This window comes from Mugil cephalus, chromosome 21 (assembly GCF_022458985.1).
Source record: "Mugil cephalus isolate CIBA_MC_2020 chromosome 21, CIBA_Mcephalus_1.1, whole genome shotgun sequence".
NCBI lineage: Eukaryota > Metazoa > Chordata > Actinopteri > Mugiliformes > Mugilidae > Mugil > Mugil cephalus.
This window is the reverse complement of record NC_061790.1, coordinates 16,958,737-16,984,146: the sequence shown is the minus strand read 5'-3', so window position 1 is coordinate 16,984,146 and position 25,410 is coordinate 16,958,737. Positions and strand designations below refer to the sequence as shown.

General features: G+C 42.0%; 1 protein-coding gene across 2 annotated transcripts in view; it reads right to left on the bottom strand.

Annotated features, from left to right (window-relative positions):
• The window catches only part of fam49a (family with sequence similarity 49 member A), a 30,683-nt gene extending 5,507 nt beyond the window's left edge, over positions 1 to 25,176 (bottom strand). Inside the window, exons 1-4 of one of the 2 annotated variants that reach the window (XM_047573688.1) lie at positions 25,008 to 25,176; positions 8,033 to 8,088; positions 1,966 to 2,045; positions 84 to 205 (exon numbers count right to left, since the gene is read on the bottom strand). In XM_047573688.1, coding sequence (XP_047429644.1) covers positions 84 to 205; positions 1,966 to 2,038 — 195 coding nt within the window. In that variant the 5' untranslated portion in view covers positions 2,039 to 2,045; positions 8,033 to 8,088; positions 25,008 to 25,176. Of the gene's footprint in view, positions 1 to 83; positions 206 to 1,965; positions 2,046 to 2,344; positions 2,425 to 8,032; positions 8,089 to 25,007 lie in introns of both variants that reach the window. The other variant, XM_047573689.1, reaches the window with a different exon arrangement.
• Between the last annotated feature and the right edge of the window lie 234 nt (positions 25,177 to 25,410).

Here is a 25,410-nt window from a genome sequence, read left to right as displayed (position 1 = left end):
AGTTTGTCACAGGTAGTAGTGTTTTTTTTTTTTTTTTTTTCACCATGTAGTGAAAAGACGTGTAGCTGTGTGCGTTTCCTTACATCTCTGATCTCCTGGCCGGCCCCTTTGTAGGCCTGCAGGCCGGTCAGGATGCTCTCCGAGTCCTGGAGGACTGCGTTCACCTGGTTCCACACCTCACTCTCTGCTTCTGTCGGCTGTGCATCTAACACACAAGTGCAAACCAAGGCAAACACGCGCACAAGAAAACAACAGTCAGATCAACTATCATGGCGATCGATGGAAAAACAAACGATATGAACTTTTGCCATTTCACATCAAGAATCACACTATATTAGGTGAGGATATTTAACTCTGCCACCATCATTTGTTTTCTATTCATATTGATGTGAAGTGGCATGAATTAAATAAACGCTGGGACACTGGGAGAACAGGGGCATGTGTGCTGAATGTTTCTGCCACTAAAAACTCACTTTATCCATTAATTGATATTTGAAAATCTGTCACAGAAAATGGGTGAAAATTAAAGATCAAAAACATTCAGCACACTGAGCGGTGTGTAAAAGATGAAAGCTGTTTCACTGTATGTCATCATATGATTCCTTCTGCAGTCAACCACCAAAATGTGCTGCCTCGGGCGTCCACAAACCAATCTACGTATCAACTAAACTCTGCTCTACTACTGGCTCCACAATGTTCCAATACTACGGATTACACTTAGACTAGATGCATCTACTGGAACTAAGCTTAAATACAATATTTTTTAAGAATTACAGATAAAAATATCTTTAGTCTGGGAGCACTAAGGCAGCAATTTCGTGATACTTGACTGTAAAAGATGTATAGACTGCAACAGTGCCACGTGTCTGCACGGCAGTGTCATCTAAAGCATGCTTTAACAGAGGCATGGATGGAGCTAAAGTAAACCTGGCATCGGACACAAGTCCAAAAAAGGAACAGATCTTCTTCTTTCACGGCAGCAGCCAGTAGCTGAATTAAACAGAATTCTACCGACTCGCTCACAGGTTCACCGACGCTGTTTTCGCGAGAGCACAGAACGTGCTTCGACATGAGCTTTAACTGCTTTCGCTCTTCTGCAGAACCCACATGTCTTTAACTCATCTAAAAACGAAAGTGATGATATCTGCGTGAAACTCGGGCTTTAGCCGTCACAGCCAAAGATGAGTCCCCCTCTAAAAGAACAGCTCTAAATATAGAGCATCGCTGGCATTAAAATTCTGCGTCTGGGGTCTGTTTTGCATTTCAAAAACCTTCCACTCCCATCACTTCCTCTTTGCTGAACAAACAAAGCCTGAGGTTGGCTACATTGTGAGCGCAGCTGAAATGCCACTGTGGAGGCGTATTGTGTTTTGTTGCAGTTTTTTTTTTCTCTCTTGTAAGAGGTTTCAGAAAAAGGGCAAAGCAGATTTGTTTGCTTTAATGAAAAATTAATCTCATTTGTCCGTTTGTGAACATTAGGGGCAGTGATGTGGTTACTAAAGTGAGGAAATGTGAAGGAATGTTTTCCATCTTAGATTTAATTAATGCTGATTATGTAATGAAATAACAAGTACAGACCAAACAATAACACAATTATTACATCAGAAATGGGTCTCAATTCAATGTTAATCATTGCATTTTGCAGCTTGTATAAAATGTGCACACATGGGGGATGCATGCAGGCAGGTTAGTAGAAGCACACAGCAGTGGTCAAGGGTCAAATCCATTCTTCTTCAACTTGGCATGAGGACAATAGAATTCCTATTTTAAAACCATAATGAAATCCATCATGAATAATAACAACAGCCTTCAGAGGCGACGTTAGAAATGCAAAGGAGTAGGGCTGCCAATGAATGGGCTGACCCCTGACCAGTCAGAGCCGCTAAACGGAGGATAAAGGAAGAGCGGTTTAAGGAAGATGAGGGAGGGTCTAGAAGAAGAAGGACAGGCAGAAGCAGCGCTCACTTTCAAAGTCAAGGAAAAAGTTTGGCCCCTGTTCAAGCTCTGTGCAAGTGAGCACTTTTAACAGATTCCCCATTTGGTTTCTGCAAGAGAGAGAGAGAAAAAAGAGAAAGGAAGAAAAGTATGCGTGATGTTAAAAAGTCATCAAATATGTTATTCGATCTGAGACGGTGGAGCGGGAGGTCAGGACCAAGCGGAAGAAACAGGAAGGGGAGGAAAAAAAGGAGAAGATTGTGGAAGAGAAGCAGAATCCTTTCACGGCGACGTCACCGAGAGCAGAGACCAGCTGACAGAAAGCAAACAGCTGAGCAGGTTACACCTCCTCCCCTCCCCACACCTCATTCTCCATCCATCTTTTGTTGCGCTCCCCTGCCACACTTACTTTCAAAGTCCAGGAAAAAGTGTGGATAGTTCTCTATTTCCCTTGTTAGGACTTTTAGCAGGTTACCCATTCCAGCAAACCTGATGATCAGAATACAGCGGTAAATAAACAGACACAGACTCAATGTACGCAGAACATGTTCACACAAAATACATTCAGTGTGTAGTTTAATGTGTAACCAAACGTTTAACGCCTCGATTTATGCATAAACATACAGAAGACAGACAACAGGACATTTCAGCCTCAGTTGTGATGTTGGTGATGCTTCCACTTTGGCTTTGTGGTGCATCCCTGATATAAACATACAGAGAGGCTGACTAAACTGTGACCCTGTCTAAACGCTGAAGCACAGCTCCAGGTACAGTTAGTGTTTAACATCATTTGTCACTGTGCACAAAAAGAAAAAAGAAAAACTTGTGGGAGCAGAAATGCAAGAAGGATTTTCGATCCTGTCTCCTTCTCTGGTATTTTCATTTAATCTGACGTTTTGCAAATTGGAAACTTGTCAAAATAAAATAAAAACTGCCCATCAAGTTGACAAGTAAGAATTTAAACACAAAGATACTGAGCTCACTGTCACAGAAGAGGCAGATACTCATGCATTATTTTTTATTATTTCTTATTTCTCTATTATTTTGCTTGACCTGAGCAAATCATTTCTTCAGTCACCCTGCTTAACTTTGCAGACATTATAGTCCAACTCACACTGCACATGTGTTACACAACAAAGTTAACTTCTTCACATTGTGCAGCTGTGAGTATGGTTAGTAAAGAGGCTGAAAGAGCAAAGTTTCCTCCCACCCATGTAAAACAAAACAGAGCATCTGAACTAGTTTCTCTGCTCTTTTGGATTCAGGCCTTTTTAAACACAGTCAAACAGAGAGATGAAGGTCTAAATTATAGCTACACTCTATAAAGCTTTTATTGGAGGCAAAAGGCAGTAGGTAGGTAGCAATTTCCAGGGGGAAGTTACCTCCTCGGCCATGGAGGGTGGTCACAAACTCTGTAATCACGGCAGGCCTTAAACTTACAGTAGCACAACACGGGACCACGATTACGGTAAAAGAGAGACGTCACAGCACGTGACGGGGAAGCAGATGAAAGTAGCGTAACCAAGCTAGATTAAAAATATAGTACCAGATGTCATTTATGATAGGTGGGGAAAAAGTAATTGATATCTGAAGAAAATATAAAGAAAGTAGATGAGGAGGACTTTTAAATCGGGGGAAGAAAAAAAAAACATATGTTCTGAAAGTCTGTGTATTCAGGCCACGTGGTCAGACTGATACTGTGGAGTCACTTCTTCTCACACACAGAGATGCAGCTTCCCTCGACTTAGGTCGTAGAGCGAAGTGACAACAAAAGAGACACTGTGCTGCAGTGTGCACATGATAATCATACTGCATTTTTCTGCACAGCCTCAAGCGAGCTGTCGACTTTTTCCAATGACTGGAATTCACTTCGCATCTTGCGCTCCTTGTTAGTTCACATATAACTGACAGTCCAAATAATAACGGGCCGCATACAGTTCCTAGAGTAACGCCTCATTTCTGAATAAGTTACACTTGTTAAAACGGGTCCGATTATCAGCTCCAGTCCAGTTTTGATTTAATATGTGGTTATACCAGAAGGAGGCAGTGTTGATTCACTTTAAGGTTTCACCAACAAGGATTTAAGCCGTACTGTAATGGTGTCATGTTGGTACATGTCCTGTAGTCGTCTTATATTTACTAGACAAACCTAAACCTGGGGCTATTAGTTCCTCAACAGTATGAGCCTGATTCTGGTTCCACCACCCTCAGGCACCTGCTCAACATTAAAGCTGTTAGTTTTAATTCATGGACTTATCAACCACATCTGAAGGGAACATTATTGTCCATGAGTCAATGGACTATGTGACAATCAAGGTCCAGAGAAAACTAGTACAAGTAGCCTTTTCATTCATTTTAGTATTTCTTAGAAAACATAATTTTTAAGAGATGTTCTTTAAAAAAAAAAAAGTCTCCCTGAAACTCTGATACTGTTAAATATAATTAACTTGTCATTTCCCAAACTACACAGAAGTCACATACAAACTCTAGAGACGTGATTTATGACTTTGAGTGATTGCTGTGTGCATGTTAACACAGCTAATGAGTCAAATAAATGTGAACACTTGAGGGAAGTGAGGCGAGGTCACTGAAACAGAAGTTGTTGCATTCCGACACGCATGTTAAGGCCACTGTTTATAGGGAAAGAGACTACTCAGAGCAAAGCATCTATCACAGATGTCTCAAGGACTGAGCTGGTAGTAACAGTTAGCGATACATACATACAGCGGCCGATGAACTATGAAGCTAAAACTTCACCTCCGTAACGTCTAGTAAGTCAACAAAATAACTAACATTATGTCCCACGTTAAATAAACTTTTATTTATTCATTTATTTTTAAATGTTAGCCAGCTAAGTAACTAGCATGAGAAAAATGTGAACTTAAACATTGCCCCCTTTGTAGTCCTTGAATATGTTGGGGTTAATCTTCCTTTACAATTACTGCTGTTGATCCCTTCTGCGTTAACAGCATCCTCAAAATCCCACGTGCGAGTCGATCTGCCACACAGCAGCTGCTCAGCGCAAATATGAATAACATCATCCAAGTATTCAACAGTGGAGAAACCTGATTTACAAATAATTCAAGCAGAATTCTAAGCAAGTTAGACATGCCAGTTCATGTCTCCAACAATATCTTGTGACAGTTGTGTGTGGCTCTTATTCCCCCTCTGAGGTAAACAAACCAGCACAGACAGCTTTCTCTTCTATTTCTTGTTTCTGAAGCAAACAAGGTGGAAATGAAACGGGCAGACGACTATTCCACACAACCTGAAAGTTAACTAGACTTGGAGGAAAAACTACATCATGACAAGTATTTTTATCTGAGTAAATGGAACACCTGTCGCTACGCTAATTGTGCTAAACATGCAAACAAAATACAAAATAACTCCCTGATATATCTAAATTAGTGAGTTTAAGTTAAATATCAGAATCTGCAAATCTTTCTGAAAGCATTAGAACAAAGTCTGAACTATAAACTCAACGATAATCCCAAAACACACACTGGTCAGGTGTCTTATTTTCACCTGCCATTTTCAAACAATAACCATCTCTGTTTCAAATAAATACATGTATTTTTTCTAACTATATGTCCTCTTACATTCCTATTGGAGTGAAAAGAACCATGTTTGGAGTGATTCATGCCTTTTCCATTTTAAAATACACTGATATCATACATCATTTATGATTAGAGGGAAAAAACAATAAAGAAAGAACACAGAGATCTGAGAGCATGGGAGGAGTCAGCATGAAAGTATATCTGAAAGTATTTCAGAAATATGTGAAACTGAATTTGTTACCTGTGTAATGTAATACTGTGTAATGTGATAGTTTAGCAGTAGTAGTGTGAGCTGCACTACAGATGAACTACAAGTCGTTGCCTGGTGTCTGCAGGGCAGGGGGCTAAACTGTGACGAGACAAACACATCTTCATGTGCACATCTCGTTCATGCGGTCTGCAACTCAAGACATTTTTCTGTGTTATGCTACGAGGGTTATGAATAAATACACAGGGATTTTTTTTGTCTACTCAGTTCCTTTTTCACAAGCACTAATCTATGCGGACTGGACTGACAGTGGGGAAACCGACCGTCCTCTTTCCCGTAGCGTTTGCCCTCAGCTGATCCAGCTTGAATTAAAGTGCTGAAGATGAAACCACAAACTAATACAGCTAAGACAAATGGTGTTTCCCTTTGCATGACCCTTTACAAGAAGTCCTGATGTAAAAAGAAGAACAAATACACTTCCTGGAAAAGCAATTACCAAACCAACTTTTTAAAAATACAAAACATGAAATAATGCTAAAATCTCTTCAGCCGTATAAATAGTATTAAATCCAGGGCCAGATTAGTGTGACCAAGAGCAGTAGTCCCTCGTTTGTCAACTTATTGGGTCATGAGCTATCAGGTTAGGGTCGTAGTATTGTACTGCAAACTGTTATTCCACTGCTTCACTGATTCATCAGAAACTGGAAAGACACACCAGATGATATTACAAGGTAAAACAAATAAATAAAACATATCAGATGATCTGGGAGCTCTGGTAAACATATAACATTTCCACCACTTCCTGGCTAACAGAACAGTTTGATCTAGTTCCAATGTACTAAAAGACACATGCAGCCCGAACACACTGGATGTAATCAACCTGTCAACAGCATCTGACGTTATACTCACAGGATCACATATTTCTGTGCAATGCTCATGCAGATTCCATCCAACACAAAAGTGTGTTGCATGCGCTTCAGCTGTGAGAATTTCACGTGTCATGAAGAGGCTGACAATAGCTGCTGTCACTGTAACCGCTTCACTGTTTCTCCAACGTGGAAGCAAACAAACATGTCATCTGGGATCTAAGCCTCATGTCAGTTTCAACCCCTCCCTGTCACCCCTTGTCAATTCATTTGTCTATTTTTCAACATGTCAATATGTTTGCTGCATTAGCTTTACATGATACCTTTGTGCTCCCAAAACCACTCGTCACCGACAGAAACTCACTACAAAGCCCACTGCCTTATATAAAACTCAATTTAAACATCCCCACTGCGCTCTGTAACACTGCCTGAAGGCTTTTGGAGCTTCATAATTTAAATTTTAATTCTATGCACTTAAAGCACCAAAATGAGATCCTTGTTTAAAATCCCACCTCTGCTTTGTGGATGTTTCAAAGAGACTCTGAACAGAAAGAAATCTGAGCAAACACATGAATCAAATGACTTCTGACTGCATTATAACGTACATCAGAACTTTGAAAAGTATAATCCTCAGTCAAAAATACTTTCATACCTAACGTATAAGCCTGCATAAATAAAAACTAAAATAAAACAAAACATAATACCGTGTAACGGGATTTATTTGACTCAGATTCTTGTTTCATTCTCAGTTTACTGATTAAAGCTGCTTGACTAGTATCACTATGAAGCTGAGTTTTTTATACCATTCATAAAAAGGAGCCCATGCACAGTAATACGAGGGGTGCAAATCATATCCTGCTGTTGGTATCATGTTGTTCCACCCACCAACAGACGAAGAAGATAACACACCCAAAAATGTTTCATAACCAAGAAAAAAGAAGAAAAAAAAGAAGACTAAAAGCAACATTTCACTTATTTCAACATCTATTGAGGAATGAATTTAACTCCATACTTTCGACATTACGGTAATTTCACTCATTTAACAAAGAGACATTTAAATGCAGTGACTTTTCAGATTTTTAATTATTATTTTTTTAAATATCAGAGACATTCTTCAGGAAAACAGTATTAAACTTCATCAATATGATTCTTCCTTTTGGGAATCTGACATAAAGGTTAAGGAACCTTTTGTCAAACTCAGAAACCGGAAATAACCCCATTAAACATTTACAGGAGTAGAACTTCAGCAGCTTTCGAAGGAAAAACTTTCAGGCTTAATCTAACAAGTGCAGGCTAATCCTCGGCATAATCACCTAAATCACAGCATTGTTGCTGGGCTGATGTGCCTCTACCACAGATTACAGTGCGGTCTTGTTCAAACATGATTGTCATGGCTGAGAAACACTCTCTTAATGTGTAAATGGTGTGTTTGTCTAAGTATGTGTGTGTGCGTATCTACGACGTACCTTCTCTGGTGGAGGACCTCAGGTTGCTGTCTATATCATCCGCTTTCTCTTTGTCTCTGAAAGAGAAAACCGAAGAAGTGTTAAATTTTAAATCGCCAGAGGAGAAATAAATAATACGGGGAGGAAAAACACAGCGTGTTGTAAAAACGTGCGTGTAAGTGCTCATCCTTCCCTCACACATCACACATCTGCTGGTCTGACAGGTAGAGTATCAACTTTCCACATTAACCAACTTCCCCTTTTCTGCTGACACGTACAACTACTTGACAAACAAATACGAGCCTACCCATCACAAAACACGCCACTGAATTATTCAACACTGAAATCTACACCCTCATCTGTCCCTTGTGTATCCAAAAGAAAAGCTGATTAAGCCTCTGTCTGCTGCATGCTTACTGGAGTATTAAATATCCCATGACAAACTGTGGCTGCTAATGGTCTCTGGGATGCACTCTACTGAAAGTCCCTGCAGGATGAGAGGAGAGATCAAATACGTTGTCATGTTCTGTCAAAAATTAGGTCAGCGCACAAAACTAACATTTATAACACAGAAGAAAACTGACAGGATAACCTCTGCTAGCTGCTCTGTTTTCATTTTGTTCAATTACAGTGGCCTTATAATTTGAAACCAGTTTCTGGACCAAATTATGGGCAGTTTCAGACACATAACAGCTGGCAAACATGGACTCTCAGCTCATAAAAGCTGCTCATGTGGAACTAAAGACTGAAAAACTGGATGTAATGTGACACATACAGTCCCTCTTCCACAGCAGATCACCAGAATGGCAGAATATCATTATATGACAATATACTACTGTCTGGTGCTGCCATATTGTCTAGACAAACACTGACCAGGCATAACTTTATGACCAGTGACAGGAGAAGTAAATAACACTGACCATCTTGTTCTGCTGGGAAACTTTTGGACCTGGCATTTTTTCATGTGGATGTTACTTAGACATGTAGCACCCACCTAAACCAGACCAGGCACCCCCACCCCATAGCAATGACACTCCTTGATGGCAGCAGGATGCAGTCTGACACAGACACGCACACAAACACGCTTTAGGAACAACTCAAAAAACATGAAGCACAGCACAAGGTGTTGACCTGGACTCCAGATTCACCCAAACTGATCAAGACCCGAAGACCCCACGAACAACATCCTGTTAGACACCACAGGACTCATTCTCTGGTGAGTCACAACTGTTTTGGAGGAACAAGAGACGCAACATTAGGACAGAATCTGATGCCTGATTGGTTCTTTGCTGCAGCACATATTGATACACTTGTCAACAACAAAGTAGCTTTAACTTGTGGCCTGGCTGGAGAAAGTCAAAGTAAGCTACTGCACTGTATGGTTGATGTTGTAACATCTTACTACATGCTTGAAATGTTTTTGTTTCATGGCTCCACGCACTGTGGCTCGTTTTGGCCTGACCAGTTACCAAACACAGGGTTAGAGGCAGTAACACTTCCATGCATCGACACCACTATATTTGCGTATGAAGAATGAGAGGCTTCATGAATACTTCATTAATGCAGTTTAAAAAAACATAGATAGCTAGCTGTTTTAAGAATCCATTTCTGTTGCTTGATATACTGGTATGCACTAGTGGTGTTGATTTCCATCCCGCTCTGCTTGGTAGTCTTGGTAGCATGGCATACACAGAAGCACTAGAGGTAGTCTGCTCTGCACTCGAGCAGAACATGTTGACGAAATGAATTCAGTATCAGCTTGACCTGGTGAATGCCTTATTGATGCTCCAGTGAACTAAGGCAATAAATAAAAATACAGAACACAGTCCTGATTAGACAATAAGGACGGGGCAAAACTGTGTAATGTGTGGAATAAACTCACCCACATTAACAGTGACGGAAAAGTGCAGAACATACTCAGTGACAGGAAGCATTGCTCAGATACTTCATTGTCCAAATACTACACATAGGGAATTGTTGTATTTAATGTACACTTGTTCAATACACACACACTCTCACAGACACATACACTGATCAGCTACAACTGAAACCACTGACAGGAGAAGTGAATAACAATGAGCATCTTGGGACAATTCAATGTTCTGCTGGGAAATTTTTGGACCTGACATTAACATTAATGTAGATGTTACTTAGACATGTAGCACCCACCTAGACCAGACACCCCCACCACATAGCAATGACACTCCTTGATGGCAGCAGCCTCCCCAGCAGGATGCAGCATTACACAGACACACACACACAGAAACACAGAGGTCCCCAATAAGACACAGAGGTCCCCACTAACAACATTCTGTTTCGATACACTACAGGACGCCCTCAGAAGACACATGTCCATCCTCTGATGAGTCACAACTGCATTTTTACTTCTCTTCTGCTTGAGTTTAGTTTCATTAAGAATGAAAACTAAGACACTAACTGAGCAAGTATCTATTTACATTATTTGTATTTTTGTAAAGCAGAAAATCTTAAAATGTCTAGTTTTGTCTAATCATTGGCCAAAACCCAACATGAGATTTTTCGATATGACAAACACATACAGTGTGTCTTCACAACAGTCAGTCACAGAAGACTGTCCTTATCTCCCCAGCTGACCCCCATCCAGAAACAGGATGGATGGATGGATGGATGGATGGATGGATGGATGGATGGATGGATGACGGAGACATCAGACACTCCTTAAAAGGGAATAGTGTGTAAGCTCCATGTGGTCTGACACATGAGTTGATTTCACTTCAACATCACGCCAGAACGATAGATACACACACAAACACACACACACATTTCATGTGTCCCTTCTGGACCTCTTCGACTCACACTTGCCAAAACACCATGTGGACAGCACAGACTGAGCGCCGATGAGAGCAGACACGTCACGATCACATCCATTTCACCCATCAGACATCCAACTTCCCCGTTTCTCTGCACATTACACACACACTTTTTCTCTTTTTCTCCGTCTCACTTTCTTTCCTCTTCTCTGCTTCTTCTTTCAGTTGAACAGAACAGGGTTTTACCTGTTTTTTGTGTCAGACAGTCAGATGTCACGAGGCAGCCAGCTCATCTACACATGAAACCTGAATGTGATTACCTCAATTAACCAGGAAGTTCAATTACAAAAATCAGCCAGCACACAATGGTCCATATTCAAAAAGTCAGCTATTAGCCAGAGAGCTGGTCATTCATCCAGCTCTTTACTAAAGTCAGTTAGTTATCCCAGTAGGTCCTCCATTCAATAAACTAACCACACATTGAGCCAGGCACTCAGCAGATGAGTCAGTCAGTTTAGTAGTCAGTAAGTCACTAAATCTGTCAATCATGCCGGCAGGTGGTGGAGCCAGACAGTGTAGAGGGAGATGTGGGCAGACTTTCAAAAAAATAAACATGTTTTTCAGGAAACATCAATCGAGAGCTGGAATGGAATTTTCCAGTGACCCCACAGGACGAACATGCACAATAATAATAATACAGGCCCGTTATGTCTAGTGGTAAGATATTAAAAATTATGACTGTACTAATGTTGATATAACCCCATGAACCTCTGCTGGTGCATCTTAACATTACAAGAAGAGTTTGGCAAATCTAGGCAATCGCCTACAAACTGTCACCTATTCTCAACCTTCTAGTTCTGGTTTAGTTCCCATAAATATGTGATACTGTGGAAATAAATGCTTGAGAAAACATTAGATGTTATTTCACAGATTCAGTCATGTTGCTTTGTTCTATGTGTCTTGTTCTATGTTTTTATTGTGTCCTAAATATTGTGTATTTCCAAAGCGCGCTCAAAAAAGAAATCCCACTGCTTTTTGCTTTGTTTTGCTTCTCCTGTTTCCTCAAACAAAATTTTCCTCGCATGGAAATGAAGTGACATCCACCAACAGACACATGATGACACAACTTGATAATCACACCCAACCCCAGAACGATATACAAGACATTTGCATGTCTCTTTGTCCGCACACATTACACTGAAGGCCTTGTCTAAAAACTATTCATTTCCATGCCGACAGCTCGGATGTCAGTTAAAACCGGCACGTGAACATGAAAGAGTAGAACACCGGAGGACACACACAGTCACAGTTTGTTCTGCAATGATTTACCGTTTAGAAAAAGGGAAGGCGTATGATGAAAGGTGTTAACACTTGTTGGCTGAACGCCTGGCAAGGAGGCAGCTAAACCTATGGGGTAGAAAGAATGGAAATGACAGGCTGCAGGCATGATGATGAAGAACGGGAGAAAATGACAAATACAATCCTTGGGGACATTGAAAAGAAAATATCCAAGAGAAAATAAGTTGCGCATCCAAACAAAATCTAAAAACCTCAGGCATCATAATTGTGCTGGTGCCTTTATGTTGCTAAAGGGAATGAAATGCTGAAATAAAGTAGAGCAAACTGAGAAAAGTAGAGCAAAACTAAGAAGCACGGGGAGAGACATTCACTTCTGCAGCAGCACGAGGAATGTTGTCGAATCTGATTGATCTTATCGTCAATACAGGGTACAGGGAAAAGATAATGACCAACAGAAAGGTATGCGTCTCTTTAAGGTGTATAAAACGCCAAGAAGAACATACTTAGATGTACAAGGCCCAGTGAGTGTCCTACTCCAATGGTCTACAGCCAGAGTTTACACAAGGACACATAAGACTCCATATCCCACAGTCCACTGGGTTAAATGGACCTTAGCGGGGAACGTTCACAAGTCCCTCTTATCTCGCTCTCATATCAGCTGTGTTTTCACAGCGTGTTCAACATCAGCCTAAAACCACAGCGCACACTAAACGAGTACACATGAGATATCTAAAGTCAATTTGTCTAGCAGCAGTTTGAAGCAGGGTTTTCCTACCAAACAAAGCACAAGCTCAGGTATGTAACCACAACATATCCTGTGCTTTCTTTAACAGTTAAGAGTGATCTCCTAATGTACGCCATGAGAGGCTGATGTCACCTTCAATACGTCCTCACAAATATACTGACTGTCAACCATCTGTCCAAGATGTTGGACGTTAACTGCCATTCAACCTGAAATGACTCATCTCTGGTGCTGGGATGTAAAGTAGCCTAGAGAAACATCATACAATGTCAAAACCATCTAAATTCATTGCAATGTAAACCGGGGACTGGAAATTTCATTTGAAACTTACTAAGACATAGTGAAAACAGGACAGGAATTTCACAAGACCACAAACATAATGGCAAAACAAACACTTTGCGCTACTGAACTGGATGGTAAAGTTTATTGTAACATGCTGTTTGTTGATTGTGAAAAAATAAACAGAGGACTACGGAGAGTGAATGGGAAAAATAAAACTGTGAAGTAACATCCTGTGTATTTTTATTTGCTTTGATGTGAGGGTGATGAGCTGAGGGATACAAAGACACAAAGCTAGTCAGAGAGCATTCGTCAAGGCCAAGGACAGAAGTGTTCCAATAACCCACAGTGGAAATACAATGCTTCATTGAAAAGGAAAGCTTATTAACAAAAGCTCTTGACTGTTACAATGAAAGGGATACAAGCAGGGAAGCACACTGCTGAATTGAAGCCTCTCTCTTGCACTCAGTTAAGTCATTTTCTTGCCCAGAAGGAAGCACAGGCCATGACCCACTTAGTATCAAATACTACTGCATTCAAGTTTCACATTAAAAAAATGTCTTAATTCAGATTCAGCTACCTTACACAAAGCACATCTTTGTCCATAATAAACTTTAGTCTTTATTAAGCATTCATTCATACACAGAATGACAAACAACCATTCACATTCACATACATCTACATCTACCTACGTCCAATTTAGGACCATGAATTAAACTAACTGGAGGTAGCTGGAGTACCTGGAAAAATCCCATCTAGGTACAGGGAACAGGAAGCAGGTTCAAGCACAAACCTCACTCAAACCTTCATCGAGCTCTCTCTACAGTCAATCCCCAACACAGAGGCTGCCCTCAACAAATTCTCATTGGTTCCAGGAGTCTTCCATACTTTTCAGTGGCAGGAGGACGGAAGACAAACTGTCATCATGTGAATGAGACCATCAGCGCAGCCATATTTTGGTGAAAATAGACCAGTGTAATTAAGTCTGCACTTCACAGCTAAACTACAAACATGGCATATCATTTAAATATGGCTGGTTAAGCTTTCTGAGTTACGATGCTCCATCCGCTGTCACTCCAGTATCAGATATACTTAATATTTCACGTTAAAATAATTAGGTTAACATTATTTCATGTTGTTTGTGTTATTCATTCATCAGTTAATCTAAGTACTGCAGATGAGCAGATTGTTTTACCCCCATGACCAATTGATTACTTGAAGAATAGGTCCAGTTTCAGTCAGCTAAGATTTTCTTTGTTTGACTCAAGCTCTAACCCAACCAACCAACTAACTAATTAGATCAGATGAATTAGAAGTGTTGCAGAAGAAGCTGGAATGAGAGACAAATACCTAGCACAAGTGGTATGCAAAAAAAAAACAAAGCATCATTTAAATGAACAATCAGCCACAACGTGAGACATGTAAAAGGGACGAGCAGTTTCAATATCTGTTGAATAATGACCAAACTTTGTGAGATCAGTAACTGCTGCTCTATTACCTCCTCCATAAAAGCAGCAACAGGAGACCTGGGCACTGACCCTTGATAGCGTGACAACTGTTCATGTACACATCGTTGAATGTATAAATACATTTTTTTACATGAATGAGCATCACGTCCACCGCTGGAAAAATGTGTATTCAAAACATGACTCAAGTCACGCAACACGAGATGGTGTCAAGTCCCAGATGAGACCATCTTTACGGCACATTTCCCAGCAAGGTGACGAATGACGGGCATGTGTGTGAAGTGGGCAAGTGTCTTGGATGGAAAAAGTCACCGCCTCTGCTGCGGATCTTAAAGCATGAAGAAGAGGGAGGGGCGGAGAATGAGTGGCGGGGGAGGGAGACACATCTGGCACAGGACGACCTGACTTTTACTGACACCCTCTAAGGGTTCAAGCCAGGGTTAACCCTCAATGGAGGTGCAACGGGCTGGAAGGCTGAAACGCACCCACGAGTAAATGAATGTGCGTGTTTTTGTCTGGAGCATCTTTCTTCCCTTCTGCATGGCAACAGCTGATGAATGGAGGATGGATTCATAACAGCTCACTGAGCTTCAGCGCTGTGGATTTTTGGGGGGATTGAAGGGGAAACGGGGACATCGCTAACCCTTATTTATCTGACAGTGTTGCGTGACAGCAGGCACTTACCCTCCCTCTATACTCACTTAATGGGATCAAACGCTTCTTTCATCGTAAAAATTGCATCTCACTAGCTTTAAGTCTTTTAACACTGACATGCATGACCCTCAACAGAACCAGTTAAAAATAGGAAAGTTGCATTCACAGTATTTCATGTAAACCATTTTATTCATCAGGTCAACAGGAAAAGTGTCAAATCTGCTCACCGAACCCAGACTAGCTCCACAGAGGAAAAATGTGTTTGGGTTCCTTTGCCCTTTTTGTAGGTGGAGCACAGGTTTATATGTGTTATTGAATAATCGCATCATTAATCCTGTACTGAAATAACTGACATTAATAACAAAAGCTAAGGCATTTTGTCCCTCGGATCAAAATGTTTCAAGCCTCACCAACTTTTATGATAATTTATTTTTGACATTCGAACACACAAAAATAATTGTACGTCACACAAAGCTTCTCGAGGCCCCACAGAAAACCAAAAACTAGCTGAACCTGATCTGCCGTTTGTGGAATCTGGTTCCAGTTTACTTCGTTACACTCACAACTATTTGAGCGTGTTCACCCAACAACACCGCCAAACGCAAAATCAAGCAGTAGAGCTAATAAAATATTGAACATGGCGCACGATTAAACAGAAAAAAAACATCTGACCTTCAGCATATATATACACACACATATATATAAACGTGGTGCTGTTCAAACAGAAAATCCCAGAGGGAAGAAAAATGACCACCAGCCAACTGCTGGAACATTTTGGCCACGTCTAGGAGTTTATCTACCAGTTACTTTGGCACGGTATCTGATATGGAACGCTGGTAATAGAAATGTAGCTCTAATTCTGGTGAAATGTGACAATAATTATCCAAAAATCTACAATCTCAAGTTAAAGTAGTCCTATCTAAAGAGGAGCTTCAGAACGAAATGTCTTTTGAAACTGAAATTGTCTGAGGAGCAAACATGCCTCAGCAGACAGTGTGTAGCGATCAGCATTTTCTGGATTTAGCAGACGAGCAAGAGCTGTTTAGTAGGTTTAGTAATTATAGATCAATAGCCTAGAAGAATCTAATCAGAAGCTGCGTAATGGTGCATGCAGAACATACTTTACAAAACACAGTGTACTTACAATGACACGTTGCATCTTTGCATTCTGTCTGTCTTTGCATGAAGAGAGTCAATAAACAAGCTAAACCTCTTCTTTCTTTTTTTTTTTTTTCAATAAATTCAATGAATTATTTGTACATGCACAATGATGTCACAGCACAATTTTCTTGCCCTGCGCGTGTGCACCAAAACCTCTCACTTTGCGTGTCCACATATGACTGGATGGTTGGTAGCAATGAAACAAGTCCATCTGTTTCATGTGTTAACCCAGTGGTTCTTATTTCTGTTAAGTCGAACCATTTCCTTTGCAAGAGACTTTGTGTAAACCATAGGAAACCAAAATCAACACCACTGACCTAAAATAACTTGTGTTTGGGAATCTCTAGGAAAATGACTGGCAAGTGCAAACCAATTGTTTAACTGGTGTGTCTCACTACCAGTGTTATCATAAGTGGCTTTACAGTGTACTTTTCGTGTAGACATTTTCTGCGTTTCTTTCCTGTTTTCCTTAAGGAAAAATATCACAGTAAGTGGAACTGAATGTCTGCAAAACATTTCATGGACGTCCAAGTAAGTGAAGAGAAACCTTTGATCTGACACAAACTGGGCCTTCACAATACACTAGTCTGCTGAACGTATTAAGTATTAAGCAGATCAGTTGGTGCTGTAATTGCCTTGAAATCTGAAACTACTAATAATAGCCGAATAGCTAGAGCCGTGGATCATAGATCCTATTATTTTGAGATCACTGTAATGGAGGGTATATAGCATATATATATATAAAAGTAACTATGAAGCTGATGTTCTACTTGACAATGGCCCACAATAAACAGGAAACATCCAGTGAGCTCCACTATGAAGCACATGAAAAAAAAAAAAAAGTGGCATATGGTCAAGCACTGCTCAAGTCAATCCCCTTACTGTAATTGTAGGCCCCTTAAAAAATAAATACATCACCCTGTCCCTTAAAGACAAACAACACAACTGGCCTTTATTTGTGCATCCATTTTTAAAACCCCTCTGTTGTTTTGACTGCCCAGGAAAACAGGCCTTCAAATTGGGTTAGGGGAGCTGCGTCTCCCTCAGGCTCACTTTGCTGGAGCAAATGTGACAGCAGGGCGTGCTGGGGGGTTGAGCTCAGCTCGAGGGGAGGTTGGCTGAGTTTTGCCCTAATATGGACACAAGCCGGGGGGGGGGAGATGGAGGGGGGTTGCTGCTAGGAGGCAGGGGAGAGGGTTGGCTGGGTGGAGAAGGGGAAACCTGCCCAGCACCACCACAATGGCAGCCTTGCTTCCCACTGCTGTATCAGTGACGCTCTTTCTCCTCCCCTCTTACAGTCTACTTCACATACCAACACAGGATTCAAATGTTTTGGTCTGCTCACTGAACTGAACGCTCCGTACGCACTGGAGAGCTCTTTAGCGGTCAGGAGCCGTGCACAGAGCGCGGCTCGCTTTCAAGCGCTCACGTTGCTCTCTGAAAGGCTCCCACTCAGAAACTGTACATCAAATACAGTATCTCACAGCCACACACTCAGCGGAGTCAGTGACAGCGAAGCGCAGACGTGAGCCTCCTCCTCGGCTGCGGCGCTCAACTCCGTTCAGCCGCTGACTCCGTGCGCCCTCTGGTTCAGTCGGCTGGGCACGCTGCCTAATTTTACACTTGCTCGGTACAAACTCGCCACTATCCCTGCTCCACATCTGGCCTCTGGTGCACGGAGAGGGAGAGGGACGCCGATAATGGCAACAGAGTCGAGAACTCACAGTGGCTTTTTTTTCAAGAGTTCAAGGGGAGAGGCTGGATTGGATGAAATAAACTACTTAGAGAAGCTTCTGTCAATGCTGAGAAAGAGAAAGTGGGATAAGGAGAGTGAGACTGCCATGGTATGTTGGAGCGCGTGAAGAGAACAATAGGGGGAGGAAAAGAAATCAAGGCAAAAAGCAAGTAGGAAAGTAAAGGAGGGCGGTTGGTATTTAGAAAGGAGGAGGAGGCAGAGTGGCTGTCTGGCTACTACCAGCTATTTCAGCGTAGAGTGGGAATCCAGGCGTAGAAATTCCTCCTACGTCTGTTCAATGCCACTTCTGTTCCGCTGAGCCCTGCATGTCAACAGCAATGCAGATACAAAGGGAACCATGTCTGTGTGTGACTGACTCTTGTGTGAAACTAGTGTTAGCAAGTGTGTGTGTGACTTCATCAAGAGACGTCCGCCACCAAGGCTCGTTCTCTGGTAATGGCAGCCAAGTCACGCTCACTGAAGCAGAAAGATCGTAACATACACAAACAAAGGTGCTACTGCCGTTAAGTCATGTGATAAAAGTTTATGCTTTCAGAAAAGGGTAGATAGCAGGTATATCTCTAGCCTTTTGAAAATGTAAATACCAAAGAAATAGCTTTGTATTGTGGCATTATGTAAACTTCCTCACTTGTCATTATCCTTCCATGACACCATGATACAAAACGATGACAGGAATTGGTTCAGAGTCATTTTAGCAACAACAAGTTGTACCAACACAGTGAGTGGGGCACAAGGGTGTTCCTTACAAAAACAAACCTACTTACAGCTTTCCATAAACACAGGATCTAGTCTGAAGGATCAGTACAGTACAGTACCTTGACCTTACCTTACCAGGTGCAGCGGTTTGGCCAAGAAACAGTGAAATGCTTTTTGTTTTTTTTCTTCCTTACTCTGCTTTTATTTTGTCACCTTTGCCCTGGGAGTGCATGCTGTAAATCTTATACTTTCCTGGTAAGTTGAAACCATTCAGTTCATGTAGTTGAGTAAGCAGAACACACGGTCCCCAAAAAAGGAACTCTGACTAGTGAAAGTTATAACAGTGCTTATCTGTATCTGTAATTCATCTGTATTTCCCAAATCGAGACTTCACTATCTTCAGAAGTGGTTCCACTTTTATAGTTCTACACGCTGCACAGTAAAAATACAGATTGTAGAGGAGGAAGTAGTAAATGGAAAGAATGAATCTATGATTACAGAATCAAATGATAATCAGCACACAGCTAACGTTCAGTGATCAGAATCAGAGTTTTGAGTTTTAAGTTTTAAATCATTACTCCGTGGTCTCGCGGACAGAAACACACACAAAGTAAATCAGTTTTGTCAAGAGTTAGTGCCCTTCCCAAGCTGCTGTTGCTGTTTTGGTATCTCCCACTACAACACCCTTCTCCCTACCTCTGCCACCACAGACTGTTATATTGCCATGAGACAATAAACAGCTGTAAATCTCTAGATCCCTGCACCTGCCGAGATCAGTGAGTCCACTGCTGAATTGCAGAAAGCCAGTGAGACAGAGGCCAAGATCCCTCCACCAGCTGCCAAAGGCTACTAAACAAACGGGGTGGCAGAGCTTCCAGATTTCTGCAAAGGTTAAATATTTTGCAGCTTTATACACTCAGCTAATGGTATGTATATTGTTGCTGTTAGCATCACAAACCGTTTGCAGGTTTATAAGGATGTATAAGCTCCCAAAACACTCCGATCTGGCATTAGCATAAGGGAGGCGGGCAGGCAAAAAAAAAAAAAAGTGTCTGGCAGGTGATTTCACGACATAAACCAGAAGTGGGATTCACAGAACAGAAGTGTGACGGGGCCTGGTGTTTGTTAAAAAAGTGAACAGAAAAATGCGATTCACAGTTGTTGATTTACAGGTCTTATGCAGCGTAAACTGGTGGAATGACATACCAGAGAATGAGGAGATGAGGATAATCCACTCAGAGTAACTCTTTTAGATCTCGTTTCATAACTTTCAACCTGGTTTTGTGCTGTAACACATTTTCCGAGGCTTTCCAATTTTCCAACGGCCCAGAAAATATGATGCTTTAGGCATTTTGTGCGAAAATAAGCTGCCAGAGCGGAGCAGGCTCATTTTTGAAAGCAGTTTGCACAAAATCAATTGAGCATACGGAAAGCATTTTAAATGACCGCCACTCAAGTTTCAGATACTTCGGCGAAATGATGCTGCGCGATGCAGATCTATCGTCTGTTATTAAATAACGGCGGAAAAAACGGGAACCAAACACTTCCCGATAATCAAAGCAGGTGGATGTACTAGGAAATGTGAGCTGTGCGGTTTTGAAAGCTGGTGGGTTTAAAAAATCCCTTTAGTCAACAAAAAACGTGTTCCGCCATTATAAAATAAAACTCGAAGATTGTCTCAGTTGTTGCTGAGCCAAAAACAAAAAAAAAAATCACAACATACCAAAGTAAGCATAGCAACAGCAATACAGCCGCAGCTGAAAAGACAATAAACATACCAAAACTGACCATTACAAGCACGGCCTCTACACACTAACAGGGAGAGTGGACTGAAAGTGCACAGCAAACAGGCTCACAGAGGGCTGCTCTCCCGCTGACAGGATGTGAGCATAAAAAGTGAAACGTGAGTGGGAAGTGTGCAGGGTCATGAGGCAGCGCAGTCGTACACACACTTTTTCTCACAGACAGACGGATGAAGGGACAGGCGTAAGGGTAGTTTGGGGTGAAACAGGAACTTGGATCTGGCATTTTGCTGCGACACAGACTGCAGAAAACAAATAACACTGACGGCTTCGGCGTTAAACATTTTAAGCTTTTAAGACAATAAGCTGTTCTAGCAGCGGAAATTTATTAATTCCGTTGTACAAAATTGTGAACCTGAAAAGGCTCTTTGTGTCAGTTAATTAGAGCTAAAAGGCTAACCTTGATTCATAGGCCTTTTTTTATTGTAGGAAGAGCCTGCGTGCTAGGAATAACACGGAGGATTGATCCGTTCTACTCAAGTGTCCCAGGAAGTCGTGACAGTGTGACCGAGAGCAAAACAGCACAACAACAGGATCCAGAAACTGAAACCGTTTAATGGGATTCAGCGCTTTTCCCAAGTATGAAATTTAGAGCTGCCTTCCATAAAAAAAGGCTCATTATTGGTGGTGCGTACTTGTCTCGCAAGCATCCCGGCCCACCCAACAACAGGTGCAGAAGCATCCTTTTAAGATTTTGACACTTTTTACAGTCTCTCTCTTACACTTGCACACACTCAAAATCTGTTAACTGAGAATCGGAGGCTCTGGAGCCAGTGAGAAGTCTGTGCTGTGTTTTCGGTTCCAGCCCAGATGGCACCATTGGCTGAGTCAGCAGTGGCTGGTGGTCCGCAGTAAACTGCTTGATTAGTCGTTCATGACAGGAGGTGCGCCCAGCACTAAGAGTCAAGAGATGCAGGAGTGAGGGACCCCTTAGCTGTTGTTGTGTCTGAATGAAAGCAGGACTTTAGGAATGCTCTGACGCAAATAAAACATAATTACTATGAACTAACCAGAACAGTAGACGGCCTGAAATGTGAAATGTTTGAATTCTCTATTATTACTTCCCATTTGCTTTCTTTTCATGCAACAGTGACAATAGAAAAAAAAAAGAAGGAGAAACTGTAAATCTGGACAGACTTGTACATGCAAACAAATGTGTGATCTACTGCGCCAGAGACAGTTTGCAATACTACAAGACAACCTCGGAATCACACTTGAACCTTGAGACTTGGCACTGGTGCAATGCTAGGACGATATCCTGAGGGATTTCTAATGTAGTGTCACAAAGCAACTTGGGGAAACATTGCTGGACGCTGGAGAACAAAACTTGCTGTTACAAGCAGCTTCATTCAGTTTGAGAACAGCCAAACTGCAAATATCACATTACCTTTAAGCGACCTGGTCACACTTTAAAATTTGTTACAAGACTTTAGTAGGTGGAGCCTTGTTGTAATATGAGCTGCATGGCTGTAGTCATTTCACACACCACATGGTCACAACCTTGCCAACTTACTCACCTTGTTTTATGTGGCTATCTCTTAACAGCCACACTTTGCTAAGATAAAACTTTACACCAGACTGCCTTACGATGATAAAAAAAAAGGAAAATATTCATGCATGGGCTCTTGTTGTAGCAGCCCAGCAGTGTTAAATAAGCACAAATGAAACACAGCACTGTAACACAAAGGCTTCCCTGCGTGCGTGCCTCAGGCAACCTATAATGCAGCAGCAGGTTAAAAACCACAGTGAGAAAAAAAAGAATGCCACTGTTCAACAGGGTGTGAGATACCATATCCTGTTTTTGTGTCACAGAAGAAAATCTTAGGCGGTGAGAGAAGACAACTACACGACTTGAAACTGCTATCTAACAGCCGCCGCTCTGCCAGGACCACGGTCGAACAGAGTTTCAGCCACACACACACACACAAACATGCACAAACACGCCGCATTCAGATTCTGCCAAGTCAAATTTGTAAAGTCTGACATGTCCTTTTCACGTTTCAGTGTTCTCCCTTTGGCTTCACCACGCTGCGTCAGTGCAACATCTGAGCCATTTCTATGGTCCACAAGAAAACAGAAAGCCAAGAAGGGATGAATTAATCACGCATAGGATCGAGTTACCAGGTGGAGATTGGAAGTAATGTCAAAATGATTCTGCAGCGACACAGAGCTCATAGCTGGGATGTTCCCAAAGAAATCCCCAGACACTAAGAGAACGTTCATTCATGTAAATCATGAGCGTGCATCTCATCCTGGTTGGAGACTTAGTACAAATGTCTGATAGAGTCAAACACAACATCATTGGTAATCATTTTAAAACTGCTGCTCATGATAATGACTTGAGATCTTCTTTTTGGGAGCTACACAAAGCCCCCGCGTGTCCAAACTTGTCCCCACAGCGTAAAAGTGAGCGCCGAGGCGCACAGCTAGGGCCAGCCCATGCAAAGAACATGCAAAGCATTTCAACTTCTACCAAGGGAGATTGGGCTCGTTCACAACGGTCATTGTTGAATGTTTAAGTGACAGAATTCAACCAGCATTCCAGAAATGCTGCAATTACAGCCTGGCATACTGACGGAGACAGGACAAACATGCACACATGTGCTCTTAGACACACACACACACACACACACACACACACACACACACACAGTTTTGTTGGGAAGTGCAGCTGTTGCTGTATGTTCTCTGGAACAAAAGAGCGCCATTTCAGTGCATTCAGGGCCATGATGAAGCACATTCCTCTCACAACTTACAGATAATAGGCATCTCAAGTTGGACTGCAGTTTAGAGACGGCAGCAGCGAAAAGCTAGCCAGCGATTCTGAATCTGATGCGTTTATGACCTTTCGCACAGGCTGCAATTGAGCATTTCAGAATGTAAACCTCTTTGTGTCCAGACAGTCTTTAGTCATGACTTATTGCTCTAACGACACAGAGGGACTTTAGACTTTAGCCTACATCTCAAAACGGCAGTGATTTAAAGCATTCAATCACATGCTCCATAGGCAGTGATACATTGCTGTTTCTGGATGTGATGAAGTTTATTTAAATATCACCCCATGGACCAAAACAGAGTTACTCACTTGGAGTTCCTGTCAAGAGACGAGAAAAAGAAAACAGCTGCTTTTTTTTTGGCGTTGAGGAAGGTTGGCTGAAAATGAATTTAGTTTCTTTTATTAATTGACTGAATTGAGACAGTGCACATTAATCAACTGATGCATTAGGCATCAGTGTAAACGCGGCGGATTTAGCACAAATGCTACATTTCAGTCGCAGTCCCAAGGCAGGTAGTTTACACAAAGCAAACACAGCAGACTTTAAAAGACCTCACAACTACAGATCACGCAACAGACAATTAAGAAACCAGACGTAGGCAGATAGCGTCAAAACAAACTGAGAAAGACACAGGCAGACACACAACATTATAAGAAAACACTCTGACTCAGAATTACAAAAAGATCAATGGACCAAGAACCCGACAACAGGCATCAGATTAAGACCGGTATTCAGACTATATGAGTGCGTGTGTGATTTATCTTCATGCAATGTTTGAGACTTGTGACCAAGCAGTTTCCCATGTGGATCATTAAAGTCTAAGTCTGCTTGTCACAGTTTCTGATGTGCGATGGTAAAAACTTGTTCTGGGAATGTGTTCCTCTTGCATATACAACCATTTAACTGAGACTGATAAATGCACAAATTACAGCACAGGAGAGGATATAGCACCCCCCACCCCCCACCCCAAACACCTGCCTGTGAATGAACAGTAGGTTGTTGTCAGTCTGGTGAGCACTCTGCATATAATACTAGTGAACACGCAGTGATTGCGGATGTCAAGAGTTGTTAACCCATTATAAGTTTGAACAAACCGGGCTCCCGGAGCACGTCCTCTTATTCGCCCATCCAGTTAAAGTCAAAGCAGAGCCACATGAGTGAAAAACCGATAACTCGTGTGAAACGCGCCTGGAATCTGACTACTAGTTCCCCGCTAAGTTTGCGAGCTAACCACTGCGCCTTTTTTAGCCCGCACCGCTGTCAAACAAGCCCGGGAAAAGGCAGCTCACAAGTTGAGAGTCGGAGAAACTAGGCAGGGCACGAGTGGTGATAAATAATAGCCTCCTCAGACTTGCAAAGCGGTACAACGATACCCCAAGTCCAACTTCAGCGTCCAGGAGTGGCTAACGTTAGCTAGCGGGTTAGCGCTTCCTCCCGGCCGGCTCCTCACTCCGGGAGACCTGGTTTGACAGTCACTGGTCTGGCGGGGACACGCAGCTTGGCTCCACACCAGGGGAAGTTAGGTTAAAGCCCACGAAACAAGACCGAAAAAGTTGGTCAAGCCCCGACACTCACCGGTACGTCTCTCGGGGTGGTACTGTGGAGGAAGTAGAGGCCGAAGTCTCGGTCTGAGGAGCACTTTCACCGACCTCGGCAGCTCTGTCTTTCTGTCGGTCCCCCCTCAGCAACAGTCAGACAACAACACTCTCAGCAGCACATTACCCCTCCCTCCGGTCCGAGGAAACCAAAGGAGGGAGAAAAAAATAAAAAAAACACACAGGCCGCTCCCATTCAAGTTCTAATTGGTTCATTTTAGGGACAGTACGAAATTATTGTCCAATGGCAACGCGGCGAATGATTTGCTCTGCGCAGTGCGAGAGAGCGTTTCTATCTGAGAGATCAAAGCAAAAATTGACTTTATGGCGGAAACTACTCTCTGTGAATGGGACTGTTTGCGAGTGCATGTAGGGTATTTTTT